This window comes from Sitophilus oryzae, unplaced genomic scaffold (assembly GCF_002938485.1).
Source record: "Sitophilus oryzae breed Bouriz unplaced genomic scaffold, Soryzae_2.0 scaffold_227_pilon_pilon, whole genome shotgun sequence".
NCBI lineage: Eukaryota > Metazoa > Arthropoda > Insecta > Coleoptera > Curculionidae > Sitophilus > Sitophilus oryzae.
In genome coordinates, this window is record NW_022146782.1 from 4088399 (window position 1) to 4110858 (window position 22460).

The following is a 22460-nucleotide window of genomic DNA, read 5'->3' on the forward strand; positions in this document are numbered from 1 at the left end:
TAAAATCTAAGAATAAACAAATTTCAAGTTGCCTAAAGAATGTTTTTTGGATTTATTTTTTTGCAAATGTTATGGGTTGCGCAGTAGCGAAATACCCCCAACCCCCCAGCCAGACTTTGGATTCTGGGTTCACAAGTTATTAAACTTTATTTTTTTTTGTTATTCTAACTTGCCTAAAATATGTTCTCTAAATATGTCGCCAGCTCTCCGGCTATATGTTTTAATTATAAACAGAATACTTATTGAGCTCCCGTTGTAGCTTAAACATAAATGCGGATGCCTGCTTTTTACACTTGTATAGGTAACGAAACTTTATACTTTTTATGAAGCTCGATGATAGATAATATATGTAATAAGTACCATACGATCGAAAAAAAATGGGGTCAAAAAGGCCTATATTGGTTTATTTTTTATAAAATTATAAGATATAATTTTAATCTCTGTGCCTGCTTGATAAATATATATTTTAGAATACCAGTCATGACATAAACATAAAACATGCATATAATATTGCATATTTTTGCACTAACAAACAAAATCAATATAAATATTAGTTTAGGTAGGTGTACCTAGTAATTATTTTAATTGCACGAAACGGTCAATTTTGCTGTCATTATTAATACGATATCTTCTTCACGTACGTAATAATTTGCTATGAAAATATATTAATATTTGAGGAATGTAAATTCTAAATAATAATACACATGGAATTCTCATGTTTGTATTAGTTTTTTTTTAATAGGGTACATTATTATACAAGATGATTAGTTTTTTAACAGTCGAAAGAAAACTTATTTTAAGAAAAAAAAATTTTCTATCAACATATACGAGTATCTACAGTATGTCCCTTGATCGTCTTTAAAAGTGAAAAAATGTTTATAATAAAAAAAGTGTTTTCTCTTGTAAAGACGAGCTGGGGACACACTGTATACCACGCTTTCATTCTAACATACAGTATATAAATATATTTAATATACATCTTATTTAAAAGATACGTATAATATTTCGTTATTTTTTATTAAAAAAATATGTCAACAAATTAAAATATAATTTTATCATTTAAACAATAGCTAATATCTTAAATTATTTAATACTAGGTATTCCAAAAATATATTTTATATGTTTGGGCGGATTTTCTTCGAAGTTTTATATAACTTCTTGTCAAGGAACAATAAAAAACTTTTATATTTCCGATAAAGAGGCTATTAAGTATTAATTTATATATATATATATATATATATATATATATATATATATAGTATATATATATATATATATATATATATATATATATATATATATATATATATATATATATATATATATATATATATATATATATATATATAATTTGTAACATTATAACTTGAGGTTACTAGGTGGAATGTGTGTCTGTGAAACGTCATATTTTCTTTATATTATAATATACATCATATTTTAATTATAGAATATAATATATTATAATATATATATATATATTATATAATTATATTTTATCATAAGATATAATATACAGGGTGGTGCGAACTGTATTCCGGAAACTTCGGCAGCAATATAAATAAATGTATATCCTAAAATGCTTAGTTTAGGAGATATAGGGTGTAAAAGTTTCATTTTTATTTCGATTTTTTCCAAATAATTTCTAAAGTAACGTCAATATTTGGATGAAAATTGGTCTCTGGGAGTTTTTTAACATAATGTCAAGGTGTATTACTGGTTGCATTACTGCATTCTGCTAAAAAATCGCAACGTGCCTTGAGGAACCTGGCGCATTCGCCAGAAAGTAAAGAAAATTATAGAATTCTTTAGAAAAAATCTAGAAACAACCGCCAGGGGGTATATAAGGCCCGCGCTTTGACAGTTGGAAAAGTTTAAGTTTGAAGTTTGAAGTTTGAAGTCTAAGTCTGAAGTTTGAAAATACCGCGAAATACCGTTAGAGTAATAGTAGTTGCATAAGTTGTGTTGTAAATAGTATAAGTTGTGTACAGAGTGAAACAAATAAATTCGTTATTTTATCGTGAGTTTAAATAGTGGACCCACGGAATCCGTAACAATTGGTGTCAGAAGTGGGATTCAAGAGGATTTTAAGAAGAAATTAAGTGGATTGGAAGATTTTTAGACCGAATTAGAGTATTTTTATGGTTGGTACAAGGGGAGCAGGCGAAGAAAATGGAGGAAGTAAAAGCAAATTATTGGGCGATTTTATGGAGAATATGAGAAGAGAAAAGGCAGAAGAACAAGAGAGGTTGCGAAAAGAGAAAGAAGAGGAACAAAACCATCTACAGAAAATACTTATGGAAAATCAAGAGAAAATGTTAGAAGGTTTAGAAGCCCGTCAAAAGAAAGAGAAACAAGAAGAACAGGACCGGCTTGAGAAAATACTGGGTAATTTAGAAATTCGTCAGAAAAATGAATGGAGGGAAATTTTAGAAGATATAGAAACGCGGCCGCCAGAAAGAAAGACAAGAAGATCAGGACCGTCTTAAGAAAACTTTAGAAAATCAAGAAATTCGACTTCAGAAAAGCTTGGGGGAACAGCAACAAGCAATGTTGGAAGTACGTTGCCAGGCACAGCAGAACCACTTTCAAGAAGCCGTAGAAGATCTTGAGGAACGCCTTCAGCAAAAGATAGAAAGATTGGAGATGGACCTACAGAAGACCAATGTACAAGTAAAGACACCTGGCGTTCAAGGAACAGCGAACCTTAAGGCCCCGACCTATGATGGACAAACGACATGGACAATGTACCACCGTCAGTTTGAAGAGCCGCCGCTGCCAACGGATGGACTGACCAGGAGAAAGCAGCGGCACTTGTCATCGCGCTGCGCGGCCCTGCCCTGGAACTGCTGCAAACTATTCCTGCAGCCCAACAGCAGGAATACGAAACCTTGGTTGCTGCATTGGACAGAAGATATGGCGATCAACATCGACGTCAACTTTACCAGGCCCAGAGAGTAATAGTAGTTGCATAAGTTGTGTTGTAAATAGTATAAGTTGTGTACAGAGTGAAACAAATAAATTCGTTAAGTATTTTATCGTGAGTTTAAATAGTGGACCCACGGAATCCGTAACAATAATAAATATGATTTTGATGCAATATGACTTCTATTTGTTTGGGGGTACCACCTACGTGTGTTTTAACTGATTTGAAGAGTAATAACTTTTCGTATGTACGTGTATTAAACTACAAAGTGAAAAAATATATATTTCCGTGATTTTTTACGTAAAAAAATATATCTTGGTAAAAATCGCTACAAGCAACCGTTCTCAAGATATTTAGAATGGAGATAGTCAGTACATGTTATTATTGGCAAAAAATAAACATGCTCAGTAGATAGTTATTTGACTGAGATGAAATATTTGGGAACTTTTAATTTTTTTAAATTAATCATAAATTTTTCTTCAAAAAAATTATGATAAAACAGTTTCTAAAAATGAAACTTCTACACCCTGTATCTCCGAAACTAAGCATTTTAGGACATACATTTAAATGATGTTTTTTACTTATTTTTATCTGTAAAATATGCTGCCGAAGTTTCCGGAATATAGTTTGGACCACCCTGTATAAAGTGTAAATACATAAGTAACGAAAATAATCTGGAGTTACAACATATTTTTTCATATAATCATGGTATTTTTTTTAAAACCATTATCTCCTGATTTTTATCGCCTTTAGTCATTTACACATTACACAAGCAAAGTGTAGCCATTTAAAAGACACTCTGTATATAATTAGGTAAAGTTATATTCAATCTTCTTCAATAAAAGTTTCGTCAAAGTTTTGGAAAATACCGTTGTCACATTCGTCAAGATTTTTCCTGTAATCTTCTCCAAAATATTTTAACAACAAAGGCTTAACTTTCAACTGAAATTCAATTAAAATAATATAAAAAAATATTTACGAAATAAAGATAATGTGTCAATAAAGTTTCAACCACAGCTTATTCACTACCAGCAGGTCACTTTCGCCTATAAATCAATTCTGACGATTCTTTGAACGAACGAACCGTAGAAACGAACGAGTCGCCTTGTGGTCCGATTCATTTCTTACGACTCGTAAGTTCAAATTTTATGGATCCGCGCTGGCCACGATTCAGTTGAACGAACCAATGACTAAAGAATACAAGGACTAATAACACCCGAGACCAAATTGTTACCATGGCACCAAACAGTGCCGTGGCACATATTTTTCGTAACTTAGTTGCTTGAAGAGATATTTATTTTTTTGATAAATGTTTTGACGTTAAAAAAACCTATTAAAACGTTAACAAAAGGTACAAAACTAGTATCGACGTATAGCACATAACAAGTACATACTAAGGGCTGGCAAAGATTAGTTTTGGGTCGAGATTTCCGTACGTAAGAAGAGTACAATGCGTTTATAATGTACTGAACAAAGAGAGAACAGTAAACACGTTGCCAAACGTATGAAATAAACCGAGAAACTGTGCACATCGCTAAGAGACGTGGAAGGGGTTATAGCAGATTTGTCGCAGTTGACCGGTCGACCCAATCAATACCTCCAGGTGGATGACACTTCTTATGGGAGAACTGGCAATGGTTGAAAACTTGACTACAAGCGATTTTCTAGGAATCTTCCTTACCGATAAATTATTGACAAGAGTGACAGATAAAGCCTTGACGTTCTTTCAGTATTCCAGTTCATCTCTTTTTCTTTCTAAAGTGTGCGTTGAAAGGAGACAAAAACAATTTTTGGTGACCCATAATTTGTTATTCGAACACCACTTTTCTCCTTGTCGGGTCGTTGACGTTGACTTGTCGCCATTTTATTTCTTTTGTTTACACGCTGCATTTTGCTTTGCAAATTTAATACATAAATTATTTAGGCAAATATATAGGTTTTTAATAAAACTCCTCGGACTAACGTGTAGGTAAGTGTTGATAATTTTTTTTTCATCTTAACATGCTCATTGTCGTTCTCCTGATTTTAGGTGACAGAAAAGGATCATCAAATCAAATTGAATTTTATATTTTCCTTCCTATTTATCCTTCCTAAATATCAACGAGATGAGCCATCGGAAGAAAGGGACCATAGTACAAAACAGAAAGGTGATCTTTTTTCTTTCCACTTCGGATATTGAAATTATTATATACTGTAGTCGTGTTCGGCATTATGCTCTGAGAAATATAGATAAACAAAGAACAACAGATATAAAGCATCCCAGAGGAAAAGAGAGGCAATACCTGTATGTACTCTCTCTGATATTTGTGAAAGTTACAGCAAAGTATTGTTGTAAATGTCATCTTTTTGATCGACCTGAAAACTTCGAGCAAAAAGATGACACTTTCAACAATACCCTGACAGATATCAGAGACAATACAGGTTTTTCCTCTCGTTTCCCCTGGAATACTTTTAATTTATTATTCTTTGTTTATCTAGATTTCGCAGAGCACTATGAACGAACTCAGCTTGTATGTTTGAAATAATCGTCCAGTTGACTTAAAAATGATGATCCATACCCATATGTACATTTCCCATATAATTTTACTTTCAAAATTATGATATATATCTTCATTTCTAAGCCATCTATGACGCCATTTTTTTTCAGTTTTGTTATAATTAATTTTGTCTCTTGATCTACTTGTAACATTATTCTTTTAATTTTATTAATTTATTGTGGTGAAATTAATTTCTGTTGTATGTTTGATATTGATATTAAACATATTTGTAAAAAATGGTGTATTTTTTGTGTTTTTATGTATGTCATAATTAAAAATAAATGAAGAATTAAATTTTTTTATTTTTTTAAACTTTCCGCCATGTGTGACAATCTAGTCCGTAGTTCCTACAAGCGAAATTGGGGGCGCTAGTAGCAGTAGACTTGTCAACAGTGTCAAATTTAAACGTCAATTTCACTTTCCAATATTTAGCAAGGCGCTCGCACTTCTTCTTGTGTATGTGTTTTGTGTCTGTCAGTACTTAAAGTTCTAGGGAAAGGTGTACGTCATGCGGTCAGCTTCACGATTTAATTACGTCTCGTGATACTTAATTTGTTTATTTATTAACGAGTCGTTGTAATTTTCCTATAGCTTGATTTTTTTAAGTGCAAGCTAGAAACACTTGCATTTTGGTAAAATAAGTGGAATTGAGTGGGTGTTCGATAGTGGCCGCGCTATTACAATTCTGAATTCAAAAATCGATATCTCGAAATCTATTAGAAATAATAGATTGTAGTTTTTTCAAGAACTTTGTTAATATTTCTGCTGTATTTTCTTTGTGACAGTTATGTGATGTGTATGTTTTCTCGTTATAAAAAAAAGACACCCTAACGATATCCTTATAATTCCATTTCAGATGCTCAGAAACATGTCTAATGATTTTATCTAGTTATCTCTTGAAAAAAAGTCTTTTAAAAATAAGCGGTTTGCGATCGTGATTTTACTTTACTTGATAGGGAAAGGCGTATCGGCAACGCCGCAACAGCACACAGTGTAACGAAATCGGGAAATGCCGGACATTAGCCCAAAAAACATAAAAAATAATTCATCAAGTTTTTTATATAGATGGATAAAGGACATCCCAGAGCCCCACCATGTGAGATATTTCTTGAGTTGACCTCTTAGTCGGGGAGTTATGGCGGGTTAAAGTTATGGTTTCCTTAATTTACCAAATCTGTATAAAAATTTCATACAATGAAATTTATTATTTTCAGAAGTTTCCTTGTGTTGTTCAATTCCAACAATTTTTTCCGTAAAAAGAGGTCTTTTACCAACAAGAAACCTGAAAAAAATGTCCCAATTTTTTTCAAGTCTAGTTTCTACAGGTTTATTATGACTTTCAAAAAAACGCTTACATCCGCGCAAGGTTATATATACAAAATATCATAGAGTGAACCTTCTAGTATACTGTTACATATAAATTTCATCCACCTAGATCCGAACCTGGAAGAAAAAAAAAATTCTTCGCCAATAATTACATTTTCCATTGATTCGACCGTAGTTTTTATCCGTAATTTTTCGTGCTATAATTTCTTTATTGACAAAGCTATACGCTTGCTATGAACATACTGAATGCTATTTTAGGGGCGAGGAACCATCCTCACATTGGGGTGGGGGACAGTTTACTTATTCATAAAATCTCAACATTGAAGAAAAATTACTCAAGAGAATATTTTTTCAAACCGGCAAAATTTTCTTCGATGTATTTAACACTCCACCCTCAATGCTGCATCATTGTTGGTGCCAAACTATTGAAGATATATTGCACAACTTATTGATATATTCAGATCCTCTACTTTCACATCTGCGACCAAAGCACTCTAAAAATAAAAAGTAAACTTGTTTCCCGAAGCGAAAGAGCTCTTGTATATGGATGGAGAAGAAATTGAGAATGATTTTTGTGCCTTACATATTATGTTATTTTGGAATATACACCCCACATACATTATCGCATCACTTATTAATTTGGAAAACTGCAAAGTATTCTTAAATTCTCTTGGTTAACAATAATCTCAAAAGTTATTTGCATTAATAGCAACTTGTTAAGGAATGGAAGGTATATCATAACTCAGGCAGACCTTAGATTTAAGTTTTTCACATAAAAATGTTTGAAGCGTTTCAAGAATAAATACTACGAAAAATATAAGTGTTGTGAAATTTTTTGTGAGGTGTATATTATGGTTTCCTTTGTTGAAGTTGAATACGTTTTTTTCGCATATTATCATATTATTTAATACTGTTAAATGATATTTGCCACTTGTGTCGTTCTCTTTGAGTTTTGCAGTCTTATCTAATTTATCCCTGATTATTTGAATATTTAGGAATGTTGATTGAGTTTTGACATATTAGCGGGAGATAAATGATTGTTCGACAGTAATTTGATGACGTTTTTGGTCCATAAGAGCTATAAACTCTTCGTAATTAAAAAAATATACCTGTAAAGTCCTTTTATAAAACTTCGTATTTTTTTGACTCTTTTCGCCCTGTAGCAAAAATTCCTAGTCGTATTATTTAATTTCTGTCAAAAAATGTCAGCAAGAATAGTGATAACTGAAGAAAAATTCCAATGTCCCACTATTTTAGTTTTCGTTACACTGTGCGTCGCGCGTAGCGTCGATCGGTCGCATTTCTCTCACTCCGACTTAATAAGATCCCTATGAATTTACTTCCACACATGTAAATGCCGACCCAAAAGTAACAGTTGCCAGCACGGTATAACATCAGAAACATAATTAACGAATTCAATAAAAAAACGCTAAAAAGGTGGAGTGGACTGTTTATTTACCTATGAACCGTAACTCCTGGCTCTTTCTTATCGCTGCGGCTTTTACACTTGAAAGCTAAACAACTAATCACCATTGTAATAAAGTTTAGACAAAGACGCTAAAATTGTCGCTGATGACTCATTCGTTACAACCAAAAAAATGGCGTCTAACATCACAATTTCTGCTGCAGCCCGTATATGGGCGTTACATGTCCTTGTTTTCTTTAGTCATTGGAACGAACATTTCACGATTTATTTTTAATACTCGTTCAAATTTCAAATGAACGATTTGTTCAATCTTTGCCTACATCAACTGAATACGAATGAGCTGTTGTTTCAAAAAAATTCTTGTTTTTTACCTTATCTTTGACTTCTTCTAATTTGTATCCTTTGTAAAAAGCTATAGTTTCCAATTTTCTAACTGACTTCAGTCGTTTGGTAGGGTCAACTTCTAGTAATCTTAGCAAAAGATCCCTCGAAGGAGTTTCTGAAAGTTCTCTATCCGGCAATTTCAATACGGAAGACGATGTTTCGTGGTTTATAGTCAAAGATGGAAGCTGAAAATAAAAAAACTAGTATAGTTTAATAAACAATATACTGTTGTATATAATAAAATTTGACCAAGTTTGATGTTTCATAACTTTTTATTTTGTAATCTGATTTTTATGATTATGGTATCAGTATGAAGATAAATTTATTGGCATTATTTTTTATTATTTTAGTGGGTTATATTATTCGATTGGGTTGATTTATACCGGGGTAAATCAAAACGTGGTTTTTTGCAATAAATTCAAAACACCCCGTGGAAAAAATGAGACGGGCATTTTGACATAAAAGACACTTTCCTGTAAACTTAGATTTATTCCTAACATTTCCTTTTTTGAATTATCCCATTATCTCTATTCGTTTATGAGCTACACATTTGTATCGAATGAATAAGGGTAGTTATTCTTTTTGATCAAGAAAACCCTTTACAAGAGCTAAGACTAGCATTACAAACAGGTTAAAGGCAAAGAAAAGAAAGTCCTCCTAGCTACTGTATGTCATATATGTATGACCTGCAAGTAAATACTAGTCTATGGACATCTTTAGAACGATTTTATTCTACAAGACTAGTGAACCGAATGCGAAGTTAATAAACAACAAACAACGAAAAATTGATCGCCTCGTACATAATTTTCTACGTGTTTACCAGCCGTAGGCGCATATTTTCAGTGTTTTTTTTTTCGATTATAAATTATCGTAGCGTTTCGTATGTAAATCCTTGTAGTAAATCCAATTATGCCGCGTAGTATGTAAAATAGACTAGTATTTTTACAAGGCGAAATTAACGAGAAGAACTATCAGGCTGGACCGATTCTTGTAACGGCGAAGATAGAGCTGAATCTCGAAGCAAGTACAATCCAGTGGCGTGACAACAGAACTGGCAAAAAAGGAGGGTTTAGAGATACCTCAAAATCTTCTGTCTGTTAAATATGAAGCTACTTTAGTGATGACCAAATGCCAAGACCAAGATTTGGCCTCGGTCTTGGAATCGCCTGTTCCTCTGCGAGCTGTTCAGGTCTATTTTCGTTCTAGCGATTTGTTGGCTACCTGTCTATAATATAATAAGTGGTGAGTATCCTCCCTGTCTTGTAGTCTATTAAGTAGTTTTGGTTTTGCAGAGTCCAGTCTTGGTATTGATCTTACTGCAAGTCTTGCACTTAATAAATTTTTACTACAGGTACTTTCTACATAGAAAATCTTTAAATAAATAGTACTTTACGTAATCTAAAGCTTTAAAGAAAGAAACAATATTTGTATGGTTAAAATGTTTATTTTTCAATATACAGAGGGAGTCTTAAATAAGTGCAAATATTTTCAGGATTGGTAGTTTTCGATAAAAGAAACATATTTCCTCTTTACCGTTTTTCAAATAAGTCCAATTTTACTTTGAAAATTTATAAAGAGTTGATTTTTCGCTTAAATTTTGAGAACCACTGGATCTTAATTGGGTTTTCTTTTTTGTAAATGTAATTTACTACCTATGTTGCCATATTATGAAGATATTATGTTTTTTAATTAAGAATTTAAAAATTCCAAATTTTCAAAAAAAAATTTCGCGGAAAAACCTCATAAACGTGTTTCTGGGCTCGAAATATACTATCCCTAAAAATATAAAACAAATAAAAATGCAAGACCGCAAATTTCTTACTTTTTAGTTCTTGGTCTTGGTCTTACTTTTTGTGTAAGAAAATCTTGTATACGTGACTATGGTTGTAGGAAAAATAATATTTATAAATATGTGTATGGTTAATATAATTTTGTACGCCACTGCAAACAGTCCAGTTTTTGCTTGACCTGTTGGGAGTGGGCGTAATTACATTTAATGGAAGATAGGATCAAAATTCTAGGAATCGGATCAATCGCGTTACGAAGTCGATTGATTGGTTTACAATCAACTTGAAAAAAATCTTTTGGTCTGAATTAAACTAGAAACATGTCTAATGCCGGGTCCAGACCAAGGCAACAAAAAGTAAACACTATTTTGAAACAAAAACAAGACAAACTTGCGACAAAAAGTGGGGAATTCTGACAAGGCAAACTTGAGACAAATTGTCCACACCGCAAGGACAAAAGTACAACAAAGACAAAAGTTTAGTTGTTGCGAATAAGTTTTATTAACCATGTGTGATTTCACTAGTCTCCTACTGTTGGCAGCACACGCCATCCTGCCCGACAACTTGTCGTAAAATATACGAACAAAACGTAGACATTTTGATCTTTACCGACTCGAGACGAGTGCGGAGATTCCGTAACAATCATCTGCCTTTGAATATCAAATCGCTTTCATTCTTTCCCGCATTTCGCAAGGCTCTAAAATCATACCTACTGGAGAGAGCCCTATATGCGGTAAACGACTTTTTTGTTAATATTTAATTACGAACAATTTTGAATTTTAAAACTTTGATCATCTCACACACTGGTCAAAGGTCAAGTATTTAATATTCTATAACTTTAAAATTAGATCTATTTACTGCGTACTGTTCTAAAATTGTCAATGTATATTCTTTTTGTAATTTTAAAGACTTAATTTTTTTTGAATTGTATTATTTGTATTGTGTAGGGGAAAACCGCTATGAAGTGGACATATTATTAAAAGGAGTTATATTAATTACTAATCGAAAATGAAATGAATTAAAAACTACATAGGTTGAAAGCTTCATCAATATGCTTTTAAAATATATTATTAAATTTATTTTGGAAATATTGTAATTGGGAGTAATATCTAAGTTTGAAAAAAGTTGCTTTTGTCCATTTCAAAACATCGATGTATTGGAATGGACAGTAGTGGTTATGAAAAGTTTTAGCGTGAATTTTTAGTAGATGACGTCCAAAGATTGATCTCGAAAAACTTGCCAGCGGCAATTTTTTTTTGTTCATTCCGTAGACGTCTTTAGAGACTTTTAGATTATTTGAAATCTTTTTTGATGACTCTGTTATAGTCTGTGAAACGAATAACTTTGAATTTGACAGTTCCCGCGGGCTTTTCTAGTGTATATTTTATTAGGTTAGCAACTTGCGGCCATGCTGATGCAATGCCGTCTCTAATAGAACAGCCTCGGAGCGAGATTTATGACGTCACGCTAGTTAGATACTACGGATTACTAAATATGTTGTAGAATACATGGAAATCATAATTATTCCTCGTATATGTAATTTTTTGGATTATATTCAAGACTATTTTTTTTCATATGACACAACACTGATGAATGCTATAAACGTTAGCTATAACGTTTTTTTAAACCAACAAAAATAATGAAAACCCAAATAAAAACTTAATCAGCGTTTTTCCCGAACCTAAATCCCAAGAAAATCAAAAATTTTAGAATAATTTTACATATAAAATGACAGCGATCTTTATTTCATAGCCATCGCTGACGCCTTTTTTCTATGATATTGTATTATTTGCAAATATAATTTTTCGAACATTGATACTTGCAAAATATACATATAAATTTTGTGAATGCAAATAATAATACGGATCATCTATTAGTAGATATTGAATGTTTTTTGTTAAATTAGATCGATTTTCAAACCTCAAAATTTAAAATATTTTTTACATTTTACCCATTATCTTATGTACCTATTCATTATTTTTATATTGTAAATATTTGCTGTATTTGTATGGTTCATAGTTTATTTGCCAAAGTATTTTTACTATAAATAGGTATATATATTGTATTTATTAACTGTATATTATGTATATTTCATGTAAACTATATCATTTTTAAAATACAAACCAAAAGTACGAGGAATAATTATGTCTGCTATGTATTCTACAACATATTTATTAATCCGTGATATCTAACTAGCGTGACGTCATAAATCTCGCTCCGAGGCTGTTCTATTAGAGACGGCATTGGTCTGATATTTAAAAATGTCAAAGGTTGATGACATTTAACTTTTGTCAATTATGACATTTCGTGTTGATTTTTGCAAGAAGAGGAAGAACTGTCGCTTGTTTTATTATTTTCCTTTTCTATTTCACGCAGTGTTACCAACTCCGGGATTTTATCCCTAAATTTGGGGAGAAAAAATCTATATGGGGATTTTTTTAGGGAGTAAAATTTTTTGGGGACATTTTTAGGGATAAAATTTCAATGGAATTTTACCGCTACCAAAGAGGAGATAAGACCGCTGCTGCTATTTTTGAAAATTAATAGGGAAGTATCAATAAAACAAAATAATTTATTTATTTTAATCACCGAATCTTGGAGAGAACAGTTGTGGGATTTTAGTTGTTTGGATTTAAGAAGGTTTGATATTGCTTTAATGGAAAGTTTCGAACAGTTGGCTACATTGCTGTGATCAGACGTTTCAAGGTCAACCACTTAAAACACAACAAATTGTTTATTTATTATTATTTATATTTTAGGGTTTTTTCGGGATATTTTTTTAGGTTTTTAGGGATATTTTGGGGATTTTTGATGCGAGTGTTTAGATTTTTTGGGAGATAAATTTTTGAGAGTTGGGAACACTGATTTCACGAAATTAAAAACAGTTACCTATCTGATTCGTTCAGGCACTCATTTTAAAGAATATCAAGAATATCAATAACTTTTTGGACAGAGGGATTTTATATTTGCCATGTTGGTAAAAAATAACAGTCAAAATTCAAAGTTATTCGTTTTATAGACTATATTAACTGGACTTTTATTGATTTGCCAGATAAGTTATCGGCATAAACTGCATTTCTTTCCGTAACTGTGTGTTGTTAGGACAATTTCGAATCGTTTAGCGCGGCTGGCCATTTCCTCGCGGCGTGTTTACCTGTTATCTTTGTGTTTTCAATATTGCGCGCAGGTGCGCTTAACGGGACGCACAAGGCAAAAGCCTATAATCGTAAAATCTACGGCCCCGCCGAACCGAACATTCCGTATGCAAAAGAACCGTAACGCGCCTAATGATTTACTATGACTGGCGAAACGGCTCCAAGGACCACACATCTCAGGAGAATACAATTACCGTTCAATCACACCGCGGCCGTATTTCAAAATCAAAAACCCTAAAGACGCGCGGCGTTTTGTCGTAATCAATCAAATTTTACTATATAATTTCATCTATCTTCGTTATAAGTTTACGAATTTTTTCGATTATAAATTCTTAGATCATTCCATAACAAGACACTGTCTCTCGACATTAAGTTTTGTAACCAATATACAGGGTATAGTCCGAATTATATTCGGGAAACTTTGGCAGCATATTCTGCAGGTAAAAATAAATAAAAAAGTTCCTATAAATGTATGTCCTAAAATGCTTAGTTTCGATGATACAGGGTGTGGAAGTTTCATTTTTATTCCGATTTTTTCCAAATAATTTCTGAAGTAATAGTCTAAGAGCTAGCAACGTTTTCGAGAAAGTATTTTAAGACGGCTGGCTCTTTGATATATCTTTTACTATGCTCTCTGGAACAGCATGCGGCCCGTCTGGCTGCCGATACACGTTGCGTTGACTACTGCGCATCCAAAGAAGATTCTCTATTTTTCACTTAGCGCTTTAAATTCTAGTATTAAATAAAAGTCGAGTAAGTCTCAATTAGCTCAGCGCGTAGAGCTTTCGCCTATGAAGCGAAGGTCAGTGGTTCGATATCGGCTGGGGTGCAACTTTTTTATTTTTTTTTTTCGTTTATATTCTGATAGCAAAGCATTAAATATTTGCTTTTTTATCACCAGAACGGATAGCGTTTATGGGTTTATGATCCGTAGTGTATGCAGACGGGCCGCATGCTGTTCCAGAGAGCATAATAAAAGATATATCAAAGAGCCAGACGTCTTAAAATACTTGTTTTCCCGACGTTACTAGCTCTCGTACTATAACATCAATATTTGAATGAAAATTGGTGTCTGGGAGTTTTTTGACATGAGAAATTTGATTTTGATGATATGACTCGTATTTGTAGCAGGCGCCACTTACATGTGTTTTAACTGTTTTGAAGAGTAGTAACTTTTCGTCCTTACCTGTATACAGTACGTCTGTCCATTCTATAGCTACGGGGTATCCGTGAGAGGGGAAACGATATTCTCTCGATGTTTTTCGTAAAAAATAAGACGACGCGTCTCATCAATAAAAATTAGCAAATAAAATGAGCGGAGCGATTTGCGGTGACGTACTTGTCAAGTCGACGAATAAAATATATTGTTGTTTACTTAAATGTTTTTTGTCCGCATTCCTTTCGTAGACACAGATCCAGCAGACGTACTGTCACAGATTATAAACTTTGTTTTTTCTTTATTGTTTTTCGTGGTTCCAATTTTCGGAATCGGGCACTAGTTAGGTTACTAGTGTGCGCACATAGCACGCCCACTTATGGCCTCTAAAATTGTGCACAGCGCCTGACCGGCACAGTTATTAAAGAGATATCGGAAAACCGAATAGTGTCATGCAGTATTTACGCGTACCTTATCATGGTTACGATATGCGCGAGTCAATTTTTAACGCAACACCCGCTAATAACGGTACCGCCAGACGTAATTTGCGGATCAATTACACCAAGCGCTATTTCTAAATAACGTTTAAAATTGCCTAAATGGGCATGTGCGGGTATTTGACAACCGGGGCCGGCCGGCGAGATCTTTTATTTTAGGTTATGTTTGAATTGTTTTAAATTATTACTTTAGTTTTATTAGGTAATTTGATATTTAAGTAACTGGGATTAGTTTTAATTAAATAAATATGACCCAAAATATGGATTCTTTTCCAATATTAAAGAACCTATAAAGAGGCTTAGGTTTACAGCAGATGACGACTTAGCCCTTCTAAGAGAATTGGTTGCTTGTTACCCTAAACCTACTGGCAGACGTTGAACAATAAAGCACTGGAAATAAGCACTTTAGCCCTTTAGTTCTAAAATACCTAGTAAACAAAACAATTTCAAAGTTTTAAATTCAAAGTTAGGTTAAGTTTAAACAACGGACGCGACGCGAACAGGATTCTTTCCGATCCAATAACTATAAATGAAGAGAGTTAATACCACCTCACGTAAAGGAAATAACACCTGGTCTTATTAACGTCCATGCACGCTATTCGGTTTAGCGATATCTCTCTATTACGCTGTTTATTGTTATTTTACGCGAGTTTATTTTTGCGCACAGGAAATTTTATTCGTTTGCACATCGTCATAAAAACAATTTTCGTACCACGAATTAGGGATAAGATTTTTATCTGTATACATATAGTATACCTAATCTGTGCTTATACAAACTTTTTTATTTATTTTTATCTGCAGAATATGCTGCCGAATTTCCCGGAATACAGTCCGGACACCCTGCAAAAATGAAACAAACAAGATTTGGCTGACACGGTTCGGTCGTACGACAAATTCCGCCGTATGGAACTACCTCTACGGATTAGCACAAATCGTACCGATAACGTTTCAAGTTTGTTAATCGTTTTCTTAATCTAGACCATCGATCTGAGTTCGAATTATATTCAGATCAACGTTGTAAGGTTAATTGAGGATGTTGTTTGATAGCTCAAAAAAAAAATCGCTCGATTGGCTTTGAATCTTCGATGTACGGTCAACAATACAGAAGACCGAAGATGTGGGGTACTGTTAGGTTATTTATTTTTTGTTGGTACCATCTTGGTCCATAGGAAAACGATTAAAATTGTTCTTACTACTAAGAATACTGAGTCAGAGTTAAAACTGATAAAGAGATTTATTAATATAATTGTGTATTAAAATTAATTAATATTAAGTATTAATTTAAGTTTCTAAGAATAGGTTTTATTAAAATGTATCTATAATAACTTAGAGACTGAATCCTCCATAGAACTCTTTGCCAATGGCTTATACAGGGTGGGTCTTATAAAAGAAACCTATTTTCTCTTTACCTTTTTCAAAGAAATCCAAAATAACCGAGTTATTTTACTTTGAAAATTTGGAAAAAAAATATTTTTTGATAAAATTTTGGGAACCGCTCCGAATCTTTTCTGTATTTTTTTTCTTGTAAATTTAATCTACTACCTATGTTGCCATATTATCAAGAAATTATGTTTTTTTAACTAAAAACTAAAAGAATTTCCAAAATTTTTTTCAAAAAATTCCAAATTTCAAAAAAAAAATTCGCAAAAAAATTCATAATCGTATTTTTGGAGTCGAAATATACTATCCCTAAAAATATTTGCACTTATTTAAGACACACCCACGTATAATTAAATTAAATTTGTATGTTTGTACTTTGTACTAACGAAATGTGGTTTATGTTGGCTACAAAATCTATAACGATTAAATACCTCATCTATGTATTTTACCGTCTAAGAAAACTACTTTATCGCCATTTTTATTACCGGTACGAAGAAATCAATTAAAAAACCACTGGCGTACGTCATGTTTATGTCAAAAGCCGTGCATGGCGCCGGGAAACAACATTTTCGATCTGCTGATGAATCGAGATACCCTGACGGCGATTTTTTCGAATTAGCTTCACTTGGTTACGGTACCAAGTGGTACTGGGTGTACAGCGATGGGAGAGGCGCCAGAAAAACAACCAAAAAGACGAAGAAGAAGAAGATAAAGAGGAGATGGTTAAAAGATTACTAATTAATTTCATTGGCAAAGTAGAGTAGTTAAAAATAATAAAAAATGAAAAGTGGAATGGATTATTATTGGCAATGGATTTAAGAGTCTACAACAACAACAAACAACGCTTTATTGTGCAAAAAGCCAAAACAGCTTCATCGACAAAGCACTCACAAAACAAACAAAAGCACAAAAAAAATATACAAACAACAAAAAATACACAATACAAATCATACAATTTAAAAAAAATTAAGTCATTAAAATTACAAAGAGAACATACTTAGTATAGACATACAGTAAATAGATATAGTTTTATAATAATATAATACTTGACCTTTGACCAGTGTGTGAGACGATCAAAATTTCAAAATTGTTCATGATTAAACATCAACAAAAAAGTCGTTTATCGCATATAGGGCTCTCTCCAGTAAGTATGATTTCAGAGCTTTGCGAAATGCGGGAAAGAATGAAAGCGACTTGATATTCAAAGGCAGATGATTGTACATTTTTTTGGCATTGTACAGTATTGAGCCTTTAACTAGTTCTGAGCTCGGGGTTGGCAGATAAAGATCGTGCTCCGCATTCCTAAGTAGATAATTATGAGATGGCCTTTCGGGAATAGCAGATATGTGCTTGCGGATTAAGCAAACGAATTCAAAAATGAACAAAGAAGAAAGAGTCAGTATTTTGAAATTATTAAAGAAATTCTGGCAGTGAGTTCTACTGTTCAGTCCCAATAAATATCGAACTGCTCTCTTTTGAAGTCTGAAAATACGATCAAATTTTGTTGCGCAGCAAGTACCCCAGAATGGAAGGGCATAACGAAGATGTGACTCAAAAAGGGCATAATAGGCTATTCTAGAGGTTGATAAGTTAAGTTCCTTAAAAAGTCTATTAGGCTGTACAGGGTGATATTTATTATATAGTACTTTGCTAACTACTATAAGGATAGATGGGACGGTTTCGTGGCAGTAGTAATATTGGCTTTACCAAATGAATTATAAATCAGAATTATTACGAGAAAAAACTATACTGTATGTCGAAGAAAATTCATATATCAGTAGTCTTTAGCAATTAGGCAATCTAATATTACCCTAATCTGTGGCTATTCGCCCCGACAAAAGTGCCCCGACTAGTGAAAAAAATTAGATTAGTTACCATCAAAACAAACCAAAATATTAAATAATATATTTTATTTTTTTTGCTTTTGTACTACAGTAAAATAAATTGATATAAAATATGGAGATTGATTATGAATTATGCAAATGATTGGGAATTTCTCGTCTACTTGATTTTAATTGCCTTTGACGCGAAGAGGAGCAAAAAATGTAATGGTACCGAGGGAACTAGTACGCGTAAAATTAACTTTGCATTAACTGCTATAAATAGAACCAATACTCAATAATCTGATTAATAAGTTGTTTAAGATTAGCTACATATTAATAAAAGATATCCGTTCAAAAGTACTTAGGAAGTCGATAGTTATAAGTAAATGTTTTTACCGGTCTTAACATCATCGTACGGTCTCAGGGCTTTGACAAAAGCCAGTATATGAGACGGTTTAACAGAGGTTAGTTCTTCGTCTCCTATATCAGTCGTACCAAAGTCCCAAAAACAGGCACCTTAAAATTTTCATGTATTTTAAAGTTTTATACAGGGTTGGCCACTGAAAACTTACAATGGCATAATTTTTAAACCAAAAAAGATATCAAAAAAATAAAAAATACCGTTTCTATAATATCGAGGGGGAATACATATGACGAATTTTTTGAACCACCCCGACCTACCCCTAAGGCGGCACCACTCACTTGCAAATCTTAAATGGCAACACCCCACTTGTGACACCTTTTTGGAAAGCGTATAAAAAATGCTGAACGACTGTCATAAAAAAGAACGAAAAAATAGAGCCTAAAAATAAAACAAAAATGTCAAAACGTGTCAAAATCAATAGAATGAATTATTTTTGTATCCATGAACCATTGCGAGAAAAAAAAGCTGGTACACAAAGAAATTTATTATAACTCTTAATGAAGACCTCATACACTTTCAGCAAGATGGAGCCCCTTCGCATTATTCTATTGTCACAAGGCGGCGGTTGGATAAATATTATCCAAGGCAATGGATTGGCAGAAGGGGGTCTAATCGAGTGGCCGCCAAGGTCACCTGATCTCACTCCTTTAGACTTTCCTTGTGGGGTTACACTAAATCCATAGTCTACAAGACAAAACCAGGTTCGTTGCAAGAATTGCGGCAGAGGAGAAATGAAGCATGTCGAAATATTCCGAGAGAGACTTTGAAGACATTGTTCAATCGTTTGTATTTTTGTTCCGCGGGCTTTTCTAGTGTTAATTTTAATAGGTTAGCAACTTGCGGCCATGCTGACGCAATGCCGTCTCTAATAGAACAGCCCCGGAGCGAGATTTGTGATGTCACGCTAGTTAGATACTATGGATTAATAAATATGTTGTAGAATACATGGAAAACATAATTATTCCTCGTGCTGGCCTGTATTTAAAATGATATAGTTTACATGAAGATATATAAGTTTTGTGAATGCAAATAATAATACATCACTATTAGTAGATATTGAATGTTTTTTGTTAAATTAGATCGATTTTCAAACCCCAAAATTTAAAATATATTTTACATTTTACCCATTATCTTATGTACCTATTCATTATTTGTATATTGTAAAACATATGCTGCATTTTTATGGTTCATAGTTTATTTGCCAAAATATTTATTACTATAAATAGGTATATATATTGTATTTATTAACTGTATATTATGTATATTTCATGTAAACTGTATCATTTTTAAAATACAAACCAAAAATACGAGGAATAATTATGTTTTCCATGTATTCTACAACATATTTATTGACCCGTAGTATCTAACTAGCGTGACGTCATAAATCTCGTTCCGAGGCTGTTCTATTAGAGACTGCATTGGTCTGATATTTAGAAATGCCAAAAGCTGATGACATTTTACTTTTGACAAATATGACATTTCGTGTTGATTTTTGCAAGAAGACTGTGACTTGTTTTATTATTTTCCTTTTCTATTTCACAAAAGTAAAAAGAGTTACCTATCTGATTCGTTCAGGCACTCATTTTAAAGAATATCAGTAACTTTTTTGACAGAGGGATTTTGTATTTGCCATATTGGTAAAAAATAACGGTCAAAATTCAAAGTTATTCATTTTATAGACTATACCCGATTTTCGTGCCGGTGAATGTACAGTGTGTCCCAGAAATGAGTGCAAGTAATTTAAGGGGTGGTAGATCTCGATAAAAGAAACATATTTTCTCTTTATCGTTTTTCAAATAAGTCCAAAATAACGGAGTTATTTTACTTTCCAAAAAAAAATTATTTTTTGCCAAAATTTTCAGAACCACTGGATCTTTTCTGGATTTTCTTTCTTCTAAATGTAATCTACTACCTATGTTGCCATATTATCGAAAAATTATTTTTTTTTAAATAAAAACTAAACTTTTTTTTTCGCGAAAAAAATCTCATAGGCGTATGTCTGGGGTTGAACTATATTACCAGTTAAAATACTTGCACTTATTTCTTGGACACACTGTATAATAGAGTTTAGTCCAAATATATGTTTTTTGAAACTCATTCAGATTTTTTTACGTATTAGAGATAAAAAACTCATTAGATTTTTAAAACATAATAAAATTAACTATTGGCATTTTTTTCCAAACTGGGAACTTTCTAGACATCGATCGGTTTAATAAAGATATTTTAATAACCCCATGAGACCGCAATGCCAATAAAAAGATAGATATTCAGTTTTTAATATAATTATTTAAATATAGCCATTAAAATTATTGCGAGAATTCCTTCAAACCGAACATAAATAGCCCGACATTATTATAATAAGTAATATCAAATTCCTCCATGTTTTAGACCAGTTTTGACTTGGCATGTTAATAAGTCAGGGGAACGAGGAGTATATACACACACCGGAAAAATCTAGGGATATCATTTTATTAAAGTTAAAAATAAATGTTTTGAATAAACAACCACACATTTGTAGGCCGATTCTTTCTACTTCGATTGAAACAAAGTAGTCACACTAGTTATTTCTAAATTTGGGATATTTGCAGAAGTGTTTGTGCATTTTTTGTAAAATGTATAAAAAGCACCTAGCATCAGTTGTTCGAATTTAACCTGTACTGGCTATGTTTTTATGATAACTGGCCAGAATTCATTCAAATAACTCTGTTTAGTATTAAACGACATTATGGAGCGTAGAAATCTTAACAGAGACGAAATACTAAGGAGCATGGATATGCTTGAAGCTGGAATGCGCCAAATCGACGTAGCTAGAGCATTAAATACAACGCAAAGTGTAATATCGCGATTAAGTGCACGCTACCGTGAAAGTGGTGATGTTGCCGAAAGGCACAAAAGGCGACATCGCATTAGTACCCCTCAGCAAGATCATTTTTTACAATTAAATGCTCGACGCCTACCGACTCTTACAGCACCAGAGCTTAGTTTAATTCTCCAGAAAACACATAATGTAACCGTTAGTCCTGACACTGTTCGCAATAGATTAAGAGAGGTCAACTTAAGGAGCAGACGCCCCTGGAGAGCTCAACCCTTAACGAGAGGAAATCGAGAGGTACGATATTTGTGGGCTCAAGATCATGTACAGTGGTCGAATGAACAATGGGCCAATGTTCTCTTCAAGGATGAGTCACGCTTTGGAATTCATCCGGATTCGAGAAGTCTTAGGGTATGGAGAGAACCGGGAAATCTTATTCGGTTGGATCATGTTCAGGAAGTGCACCCTTATCAAGATGGAACAGTTATGGTCTGGGGAGGAGTCCAGTTAGGCCGAAAAACCGATCTCGTTTTTCTTGAAAGGTTTCTAACAGGAATCACATATCGTGCTTTAATTCTTGAGCCTGTCGTGTTACCACATGCCAATGATTTTGGGAGAAACTTCATTCTCATGCATGACAATGCACGGCCTCATACGGCCAGAGCGGGAAGTGAGTTTATCAATGCTCATCAATTAAACATCTTACCCTGGCCGGCACAATCTCCTGACCTCAACCCCATCGAGCACGTATGGGACGCGGTCCAAAGAAGAATTTTGAGAATGGGTATGCCTCGTGAAACTCGTAGGGATCTGGTTCGGGCCGTGAATGC

The 22460-nt window shown here is 33.1% G+C and overlaps 1 protein-coding gene across 2 annotated transcripts in view; it reads right to left on the bottom strand.

Annotated features, from left to right (window-relative positions):
• LOC115884257 (serine/threonine-protein kinase S6KL) overlaps nt 1-22460 on the bottom strand; it is a 115453-nt gene that overhangs the window by 1861 nt on the left and 91132 nt on the right. The window contains exons 8-9 of one of the 2 annotated variants that reach the window (XM_030902760.1): nt 8584-8781; nt 3512-3865 (exon numbers count right to left, since the gene is read on the bottom strand). In XM_030902760.1, the coding sequence (XP_030758620.1) occupies nt 3749-3865; nt 8584-8781 (315 nt within the window). In that variant the 3' untranslated portion in view covers nt 3512-3748. Of the gene's footprint in view, nt 1-3511; nt 3866-8583; nt 8782-22460 lie in introns of those variants that run through there. The other variant, XM_030902762.1, reaches the window with a different exon arrangement.